Source organism: Oryctolagus cuniculus, chromosome 11 (assembly GCF_964237555.1).
Source record: "Oryctolagus cuniculus chromosome 11, mOryCun1.1, whole genome shotgun sequence".
Taxonomy (NCBI): domain Eukaryota; kingdom Metazoa; phylum Chordata; class Mammalia; order Lagomorpha; family Leporidae; genus Oryctolagus; species Oryctolagus cuniculus.
In genome coordinates, this window is record NC_091442.1 from 14,742,793 (window position 1) to 14,753,011 (window position 10,219).

At 53.4% G+C, this 10,219-nt stretch overlaps 1 protein-coding gene across 1 annotated transcript in view; it reads right to left on the minus strand.

Annotated features, from left to right (window-relative positions):
- Window positions 1–9,369, minus strand: part of HNF4A (hepatocyte nuclear factor 4 alpha) — a 59,953-nt gene extending 50,584 nt beyond the window's left edge. Inside the window, exon 1 of the mRNA XM_070051815.1 lies at window positions 9,181–9,369. Coding sequence (XP_069907916.1) covers window positions 9,181–9,229 — 49 coding nt within the window. The 5' untranslated portion in view covers window positions 9,230–9,369. The remainder of the gene's footprint in view (window positions 1–9,180) is intronic.
- Window positions 9,370–10,219: the final 850 nt, after the last annotated feature.

Sequence of the window (10,219 nt, forward strand, 5' to 3'; positions counted from 1 at the left end):
CACCCCTTACTGCTCCGCAATGGAATGCACTCTCGTATTTCCTGTGCTACTTTACTTTACTCTTGTGTAGAACCATGGTCATCTTCGTGTCTGATTCACAACCTTCTCTGTTTGGAATGTTATACATCGTTAAAAAGCTTTTTTTTCTAAGTGATGCATTTTTTAAGAAAAGGGAAGAAATGGGCAAGCAACTCATAGCCACCACCCCAAATAATTCCTGCTTATTTTCTTAATTTGCATAAGTTTGTGATTTATTTTAGCACTGTGATATGTATGACTCTCGGGAGTTATTTTGTTATAACTCTTAATAATAGGAACATCTGTGAAACCATACATGGAGTTCATTTTAATTGGTAACTAAAAGCAAAATATACATGCATGCATTTTTTTTTTTTTTGGACAGGTAGAGTTACAGACAGGAGAAGGGGAAACAGAGAGAAAGGTCTTCCTTCCGTTGGTTCACCCTCGAAATGGCCGCTACGGCCGGTGCTGTGCCGATCCGAAGCCAGGAGCCAGGAGCCAGGTGCTTCTTCCTGGTCTCCCATGTGGATACAGGGGCCCAGGCACTTGGGCCATCCTCTACTGCCCTCCTTGGCCACAGCAGAGATCTGGACTGGAAGAGGAGTGACCAGGACCAGAACCTGGCGCCCATATGGGATGCCGGCGCCGCAGGCGGAGAATTAACCAAGTGAGCCACGGCGCTGGTCCCTATACATGCATCATTTTAACAGACAAGAAACGAAAATAGAAGGAATCGACTGATTACGTGAACAGCAAATATGCTGAAATTATTCTGTCCAGCATACTGAGGCCGGAGAGCCACAGGTTAACAGAGTTATAATTTCTAATGAAGACTGCTGAATTGTACTCTAGGAATAGCATGTCTGCTTAAAAGCAAACAGCTGGGCTTCAAAGACTTTTAAAAAATAATATGCACAATATTAAAGCAAAGGTTAGCAAACTGCAACCTCTGGACCAAATCTGGCCCTGCTTGCTGGGGCGAGTAGAGTGCTGTTGGCCCTCAGCCACACTCACTTATCAGCTCGTTGTCTGTGGCTGCTTTTGTGCTCCAGCCACGAGCTAAGCAGCTGCCATGGAGCCCATCTGGTCTGTAAAACCTAAAATATTTACTGTCTAGCCTTGTTCAGAAAACGGTTTGCCAACCTCAGTATTAAAGCTACATGAGGGGTGACAAGCGTAGCGGAATGACAATTTGGTGTCAGGTTACATTTTAATCACTCCTACGCTGTGTGTTGCAGGAAAACTGACTTAACAACTCTGAATCTTGACTTTTCTACAAAATGGCACTAGCCACTTTGATGGCTTTCTGTAAGGTTTAAAAGGGAGAAAACAGCAATGAAGACCCTGAGTGTGACACCCACATCCCATATCGGAGTACCTGGGTTCGAGTCCTGCCTCTGCTTCCAGCTCTAGCTCTCTGAGGACACACATCCGGGGAGGCAGAAGGTGATGGCTCTGAATCTCTCTCTCTCTCTCTCTCTCTCTCATTCTCTCTCTCTCTGACAGGCAAAGTTAGACAGTGAGAGAGAGAGCTACAGAGAGAAAGGTCTTCCTTCCATTGGTTCACCCCCCAAATGGCCACCACGGCTGGCATGCTGCACCGATCTGAAGCCAGGAGCCAGGTGCTTCTCCTGGTCTCCCATGGGGTGCGGGGCCCAAGCACTTGGGCCATCCTCCACTGCACTCCCTGGCCATAGCAGAGAGCTGGACTGGAAGAGGAGCAACCGGGACAGAATCCAGTGCCCTAACCGGGACTAGAACCAGGTGTGCCGGCGCCGCAGGCGGAGGATTAGCCTAGTGACACCGTGGCCAATGTCTCTCTCTTTCAAATAAACAAAGCACTCAAAGTCCTTCCCATTACACGGGCTGGCTTAAATGGAAACAAAGTCTTTCCTGCTCAAAGGCTCCCCCTAAGGCAAGAGGCACCGGAATCAGAACCCGGAAGTCACAGCTCTGCATCTGAAGCATCTCGTGGTGACTTTAGGGACAAGAGAAATCATTAATGGAACAGACAGAGAAGTCCCAAGATCCTTTCAAGAAAGGATGCAATTAATAGCAGTGAAGTGCAGGTGAAATCAGAGCCGTGTGGCAGGGTCTAGACCTTGTCACGTGCTACCCCCTGCTCTGGGAACTCCCCTCCCCTCTTTTCCTGGCTGACTCCGCTGAACCTTCAGGTTTCAGCTTAGACGTCAGCCCGCTGCTCCAGGGTCAAGAGATCCCTGGCCCCTGGCCGCCTCCTAAACCCCATTCCTACAGTTCCCTATCTGTCTGTATCACCATGCAAGGTCTTTGGCTGCTGCCGGCTTCTCTGCTCCCCCACCAGATTGGCACAACCCAAATCTGAAGCCACATCTCATAGGCCTGCGTTCCCCCAGTGCTAGCAGAATACCTTGCACACCATGAGCCCCCAGTGGGCATCTGGTGAAGAAACAAACATGCAAACAATGAATAATGAATGCAGGAGGCTTCTAAGAAAAGACAGGATGCATTCTGGGTATGCATTTTCTCCCTGTACTACACAGGGCCAAGTGAAAAAATGGTTTCCATCCCGTAGCTGACCTACAACATACCCCAAATCACATCAGGAACTCAATAAAAAATTATGCATTCTTGGAATTCACCCAGCAGGTTCTGATTCCCCAAGTTTGTAGTGGAGCCTTGAAATACGGTGGTTTGAGAAAGTTTACCACTGGGGCCGGTGCTGTGGTATAGTGAGTGACTAAGCCTCCACCTGCAGTGCTAGCATCCCATATGGGCAAAGGTTCATGTCCAGGCTGCCCCTCTTCCGATCCAGCTCCCTGCTATGGCCTGGGAAAGCAGTAGATGATGGCCCAAGGGCTTGGGCCCCTGCACCCACGTGGGGGACCTGGAAGAAGCTCCTGGCTTCAGCCTGACCCAGCCCTGGTCATTGTGGGCATTTGGAGAGCGAAACAGCAGATGGAAGATGATCTCTCTGTCTCTGTCTCTCTCTGTAACTCTGCCTTTCAAATAAATATCTTAAAAAAAAAAAAAAAAGATAGAAAACTTACTCTGTATGACCAGGTTTGTGAGCCGTTGAACCTCTGGGCTGGAGACTGCCTTGAGATAGGGTGAGAGATGACGGGGAGAGGAGGTAGGGGGGAGGTGGGAGAGGCTATATTTGGAGAATAAAAAGTGGGGACAGGCTGGCGCCACGGCTCACTAGGCTAATCCTCCGCTTTGCGGTGCCGATACGCCGGGTTCTAGTCCCGGTCGGGGCGCCGGATTCTGTCCCGGTTGCCCCTCTTCCAGGCCAGCTCTCTGCTATGGCCCGGGAGTGCAGTGGAGGATGGCCCAAGTCCTTGGGCCCTGCACCCCATGGGAGACCAGGATAAGTACCTGGCTCCTGCCATCGGATCAGCGCGGTGCAGCGCGCCAGCAGCGGCAGCCATTGGAGGGTGAACCAACGGCAAAAGGAAGACCTTTCTCTCTGTCTCTCTCTCTCACTGTCCACTCTGCCTGTCCAAAAAAAAAAAAAAAAAAAAGTGGGGACAGCCACAACCTGACAGCGGACACGGTCCCTAGCTGACCAGCATCTGGGGTCCTACAACTGTGGTTCTCCCTGTCCTTCACAGGGACAAGCCCTTGTGGCTTATAGCATGTTTTCCTCTTCCTGAGCTCACGGAATCCTCACTCTGCCCTGGTCCATTCGGTGGATGAAGCAGTTGAGAAACAGCTGAGGCAAAGAGCCCGGCATCTCCCTGGTTTATGTGGGGGAGCCACTTAGCCAGACTGCCTGCGATCTGGCTCGAGGCAGAAGATACTGGTCAAAAGGACTAGACCTATGTACCTGGGGAGAGTCAGGCCCACCTGGCACTTAGAACAGCTACACGGCCCTGACGGGACAGTGTTGAACACTGGCCGAATCCTGAGCACCTGCAGGTGCTGCTATTTCAAGTCATCCCACTCATCCCATCCACCCATCCATCCATCCTTCTGTCTACCCACTCAACCTTCGCATCAGTTCTCCATCACCTACTTCCACCCACCCACCCATCTGTCCAGCCTTTTCATCCCATACTCACCTATCTCACCACCCATCCATCTATCTACTTACCCACCCATTCCTTACCCTCCACACTCACCAAGCCATCATAATTCAGTAATCCACCCTTCTTCCCAGTTACCCATTACTCCATTTGTCTCATCCATCCCTCCCTCCATCTGCTCCACCCATCCAGTCACCACTCACCCGTCTATCCATCACATCTGTTCATCTTCCACCCGTGCACCCATCCACCCACACATCCATTCATTAATTCACTCATGCACCTTCCCCTTCATTCATTCATCCACTCAATTTCACCTCCATCCAAGCCCCCAGGCCCTTTGGAAGCCCGGAGCACAACAAAAAGAATCAGAGAAATACAGACATTTCCCTGACAGAGATTTGAGGTATTTACAGGAAAGACAAATTACCAAAGGGCCAAAATAAATCATCAAGGGATACTTGTGGAGTGGAAAGCAAAGGTAGGGAAATAAAACCGGAGTCAGGCGAGCACACAGGCAGGCCTATCATAACATCGCATCCTTACACTGGGTCGGGGCAGCTCCAAATCTGGCCCTGCGCTGGGTCTTAATACCTCGAGCAAACACTACCTCCTGAGAGTGTCAGGCTACTCAATGTGGCCAGCGCTGACCTCACTGTTCCTGGTCCTCTAACACCCCGGAGTGTACTTGGCCGTCTGGAGACGTTTTGGTTGGCATGCTTGATGGGGAGAGATGTCACTGGTTTCCAGTGAGTAGAAGCCAAGAAGCATGGGGCAGCCGCCCACAGGGAACTCTCCAAGCACAAGGCCAACAGTGCCGAGGTGGAGAAGCCCCCTGAACAGAGAGTCCCTTTGGTTTGGAGCAGTCGTGTGCCAACTTGGAGAGAAGAGCACTGCTGTGCCAGGCCAGCCTTGGCTCTCTACTGCACGCGCATCTGATTTCCCACCTGCCTTTGAACTAGGGCAGTCTGCTGGGAGGTTTCTGGGGGAAAATTGCTTTGTGATGAAAGAAACTGGTGCATTGAGGAAAATGCTCCCCCGCCCCCACCTCCGGACGCTCAGGGGCCGACGGGATTCCTGATGCTGGGACGGCCAAGCACTAGGGCAATCAGCCACACTGTGAGGATGGCAGAGAGAATGGAAGGAAGATCTCGAGACACAGGGCTTTGACAGGCAGAGTGGACAGTGAGAGAGAGACAGAGAGAAAGGCCTTGCTTTCCTGTTGGTTCACCCCCCAGCGACACTGCGGCTGGCGCACCGCGCTGATCTGAAGCCAGGAGCCAGGTGCTTCTCCTGGTCTCCCATGGGATGCAGGGCCCAAGCACTTGGGCCATCCTCCACTGCACTCCGGGCCACAGCAGAGAGCTGGCCTGGAAGAGGGGCAACCGGGACAGAATCCGGTGCCCCGACGGGGACTAGAACCTGGTGTGCCGGCGCCACAGGCAGAGGAATGTTTTTTAAAACCTTCCTTGACTCGTTCACCCCTCAAATGCTTAGTGAATGGTTCTGTCGCGCCGTCTCTGTGTGAGACAAGCAAGGCAGAATAACCCACAGCTGTCCCAACCTCACGGTGTTCATAGTGTGGGTAGGGGGCGGGGCATCACCATTCACACCTGCCACTGCCTGATCAAGGTATTGAAGAATACTACCAAGTAGAACGTGTGCCGGGCAAGTCCTGGGGGGAGGGGGCCACCACGTCAGAGACCAGCCGATCCGAGACTGCCTTGCTGAGAGCAGGGCTTTGGCCTTGCAGTGGGGAGCCTGCACCCGACACTGCAGTGCCCGTGTTCCACACCTGCCTCGGGTAGCTGACTGGTGTCCTGCCAATGCACACTGCGAAGCAGCAGCGTGGCTCAAGTGGTCAAGTCCCTACCTCCCCGTGCGAGAGCTCGACTGAATTCTTTGTTCTTGGGTTCAGCTCTAGTGCCCCTGAGATGTTGTGGGCATCTGGGGAGTGAGCCAGTGGATGGGGCGCTCTGTCCCTCCCTGTCTATTCTACCAAGGTTCAAAACACGAGACAGGGGCCAGCACTGTGGCCTCGCAGGTAAAGCCGGTGCCTGCATCGCATGCGGGCAGCAGTTCGAATCCCAGTTGCTCTACTTCAGATCCAGCTCCCTGCTAACGCATGTGGGAAAGCAGAAGAGGACGGCCCAAGTGCTTGGGCCCCTGCACCCATGTGGTAGATCCTAAAGAAGCTCCCAGCCCCTGTTTCAGATCAACCCAGCTCTGGTTGTTGAGCCATTGGGGGAGTGAGCCAGTGGATGGAAGATCTCTCTGTCTGTCTCCCACCCCCACCCCCCACTCTAACTCTGCCTTTCATATAAATAAATAAAACAAACACAAACAAACAAACTCATGAGACAACATGTAAGATTTCTTGGGTGCTGTCTGCCTGGCACTGGGCCGAGCACTCTGTATTAGCTTATTTGATCCTCACAACACTCATGATGCCCACTACCCCTCACTGGGGCTCTACCGTGCACCATGGGCCTCACCCACCGGCCCACCTCGGCCAGAGGAGCCTCAGGAGATGCTTCCTGGGGTCCCCATTGGAGAAGCCCAGGAGAGAGTCTAGGATTTTTTCCCTCAACGCACTTGCTTCTTTGATCAGAAAGTAAATGTCTCCCAGCAGACTTCCCCAGTTCATTTTACAAACGAAGCATCTGAGACTCAAACGGAGGTGGTGACTCTAAGGCCACACAGCTTGGGAAGCCGATCCTGGATGCTAACCAAGTAACCAAGTTTATTTTCTCAAATAAGCAGAGTCTGAGCCACAATCTCTCTCTCTCATACACACACACACACACACACACACAGAGAATGCTCTGTAGGACAAAAGTCCTCTTTGTTCTTCCCTTTTTTTTTTTTTTTTTGGTTGATGTTTGCTGCAGATCTGGCCATGGGAGCCCTTCTTTCTCTGTCCAGACACCTGTAACCTGTCCAGGAGGGTCAACAACAGCTGCACCGTGTCAGGGCTGGAGTCAGATGGTTTTTAAAAACAATCCTGAGCTTAGTTTTCTCCCCATCCTTGGAGACAACAACATTATTCATCTCAGACAATCGTGAGTATTAAATGGGATAATAGGTGTAGAGCATCCATCCATCCATCCAACCTTCCTTCATCCATCCATCCATCCATCCATCCATGCTTTCTCCCAACCATCCACCCATCCTCCTGCTCATTCCTCCATCTCTCCATCCATCCATCCTCCTGCTCGTTCCTCCATCTCTCCATCCATCCATCCTCCTGCTCGTTCCTCCATCTCTCCATCCATCCATCCACCTGCTCGTTCCTCCATCTCTCCATCCATCCATCCATCCTCCTGCTCGTTCCTCCATCTCTCCATCCATCCATCCACCTGCTCATTCCTCCATCTCTCCATCCATCCATCCAGCCATCCATCACTGTCTATCTTTCCAATCATCCACCTCTGCATTGCCATCTCTCCATGCTTCCATCTGTTCTGTCTATCCCAGCAAACGTTTGCTGGATAATCGCTATGCGATGTGCACGCACAGGGGCCAGGATGAAGGGACAGGAGGCCATCTGATATGTTGTGTAGGCCTGGGAGACAGGGAGAGGCTGTCAGTTAGGTTATTATCCTATTATCCTTTAGGAAGGATACTAGAGGGCCTTTGTTCACTTCCAGCCTGGGCTCATAACCCAGGCCATGCTTCTCAGGAAACTACCAGGCCTCTGTTGGGGACAGCCTTCCTCTGGCCACAGCTACTCTCTCCTCTAACTCCCCTATCTCTATTTTACAGATGAGGAAATAGCATCAGAGAGGGGAAAGTGTCTGGTCCAGGTCACACAGCTGTCACACAGACTGTGGGTCCCCAGGCCTTTTCCTTTTCAGCCTTTTCCGTTGCATCCCATCCTCCCGGGACCAGAGGGACCTTGGGACCAGAGGCAGCGGCCAGCCCCCGATTCTGCCCCTCACTGGCCATCTGCATGCAGCTAATGATGACATTAAGTAATATTTATTGAGTCCTTTACACCCTTGCTCTCCTGTGGTCATCCACGATGACCCAAAGACACGTCCCAACATCATCTCTACTCCAGAGAGAAAGCAAGGGAGGCACAGACATGCTGAGGACTCAGCTAATGTCATAGAACCCGAACCAAGATCTGCTCCACTCCAGAAGCTAAGCTCCGTGCCTGCATCCATGATTTAATTGGGTTTGTAAACTACCTAGTCCTTAAAAACGGCAACATTCTCTTGAATCTCCTTTCTCAGAAACAAAACAGTCACTGTTTCTTTGGGTCATCCCACGGAATTTTCTGTGCAAACACAAACGTGTGTGTACATAAATGCGTCACCATTCGGGGATCCATTCTGTTCTCGGGCCCTGTCCGCCACGGCCCTCCAGCTGACCGCGTGTGCTGTTTGCAGTCTGCAGGGCTCTCCTTGTCTGCACACAAGTCTGTACCCCAGAGGGCATCCCATCATAACGACGCACTGGGTTTACCCGACTGCCCTCTCCCAAGGGCCATTTGGCTACTTCCAGTCCGGAGTGGCTTCCAGCCCTAGAACTAGAGCCCTCCCAGCCTGGAGGTGACACGCTGTCCCAGTCCTGCATCCAGGTCCCACACATCCAACACGAGAGCGTGCTCACTTTCCAACGCCCCCTGTGGGCCATGTTTCACACCTCTGCTGCCTCCTCAGTCACCCAGCATCAACGCGGGCTGGAGGGGCACAGATGACCTCCCTTGGGGAGGTCCCTTGGGACTCCCTTACTTGGGTCCCATTTGCAGCTCCACCATGCCCTGGCCAGATGACCTAGGCCCAACCAGGTTCTCTGCCCCGCAGCAAGGCCCGTAGCCGCATCTGGACCCCCACCCTGCAAGGAATCTTGGAAAGACTTCCTGGGACACATTCCCAGGAAAGCCTCCAGGCAGCAGAAGGGGCCAAGCCCCTGCCTCGGGACTCCGGCGGCCTCTCCCAGTACTCCAGGCAGCAGCTGCGCCGCTGTGGAGAGAGTGGGGTTAAGTCCCAGGCCACCCTCAGGCCTCTTGACTCTCCAGAGGAGCCAGGGAGGCGCTTGAGCCCATCAGAACCACAGCCAGAGGTCTTCTACACGCCCCCCGCCCCAAGCCTGACCGGGGTCCCACCGTGTCCAGTCCCCCAGCCGTGGCTGCTGGCCCACTCACCATAGCGACTCTCCACTGGGGCCCCGAGGGGTGCGTTCACACTGACCATGGCCAAGCTGGAGACCAGTGAGCATGGAGGAGCCGAGGCCCACACACAGCAGCAACAGGGCCACCCAGAGCCAGTGCACCAGGAAGGCAGCGAGGCAGCGAGCCGGCCAGCTGCCACCGCCTGGTTATCTTATTGATTCTTCTAATCACCCAAGGTGGGTGGATATGTTAAAGAATAACCAGTCACTTAGGGAACCTGCGGCTGGGGACTGTCGCTGTCACCATGACAACAGCACCCTGGCCAGGCCCGAGGTCCACTCGGGCCCCAGTCCTGCACTCAGAGTTTAGGGGGCAACTGGAGCCAGATGTAGGGGACAGCAGCCCCCCAACTCCAGGGAAGGAACGTAGCAGGAGGGGCTTGAAGGTGAGAGTCCAAGCTGGGTTGGGTTTTATGGCTACAAACCATTGGGTGTGGCCTGATGCAGGAAGCGGGGACGCTGAGGGAGGGTGGAGGAGCAGAGGAGGGTGGAGCGCCGAGTTTATGGAGCGCCTGCTGGATGCCGGACTTGCATGCAGGCATTGCCATGTTTGGATTAAACCTGAGATGAGGGAATGGAGGCACACAACGAAGTACCTCGCCCGCAGCCTCACGGTGGAGACGAAGGGGATTGGGAGCTACAACCCCCTCCCCTCTTTCATTTACGTGTCTTGAACACCTACCATGGGCCAGGCTCCGTGCTAGACTTCATGATAAATAAACAAAGTAGACGTCACGCCTGCCTCCGGGGACTTGGGGACTAACCAAGGAGCCGTATCCGCATCAGGTACTCCTTTGGAGGCCATGTAGGAACTGCCCGGTGCTCGGAGGGCTGCAGGAGCACGGGTGGGACTCCCCTCCCCCTCCTGAGTGGGACCGCCCTTGAAATCTGCATCCTGGTGTTCAGAAGCAGGGCCACCTGGGGCTTCCCGCGCCCGCATCTTGCACACCTGCCACCTGGCACGTGCCAGAATGGCCGCGTTTCTTTTGTCCCGGTGTTGGAGCTCACAACCT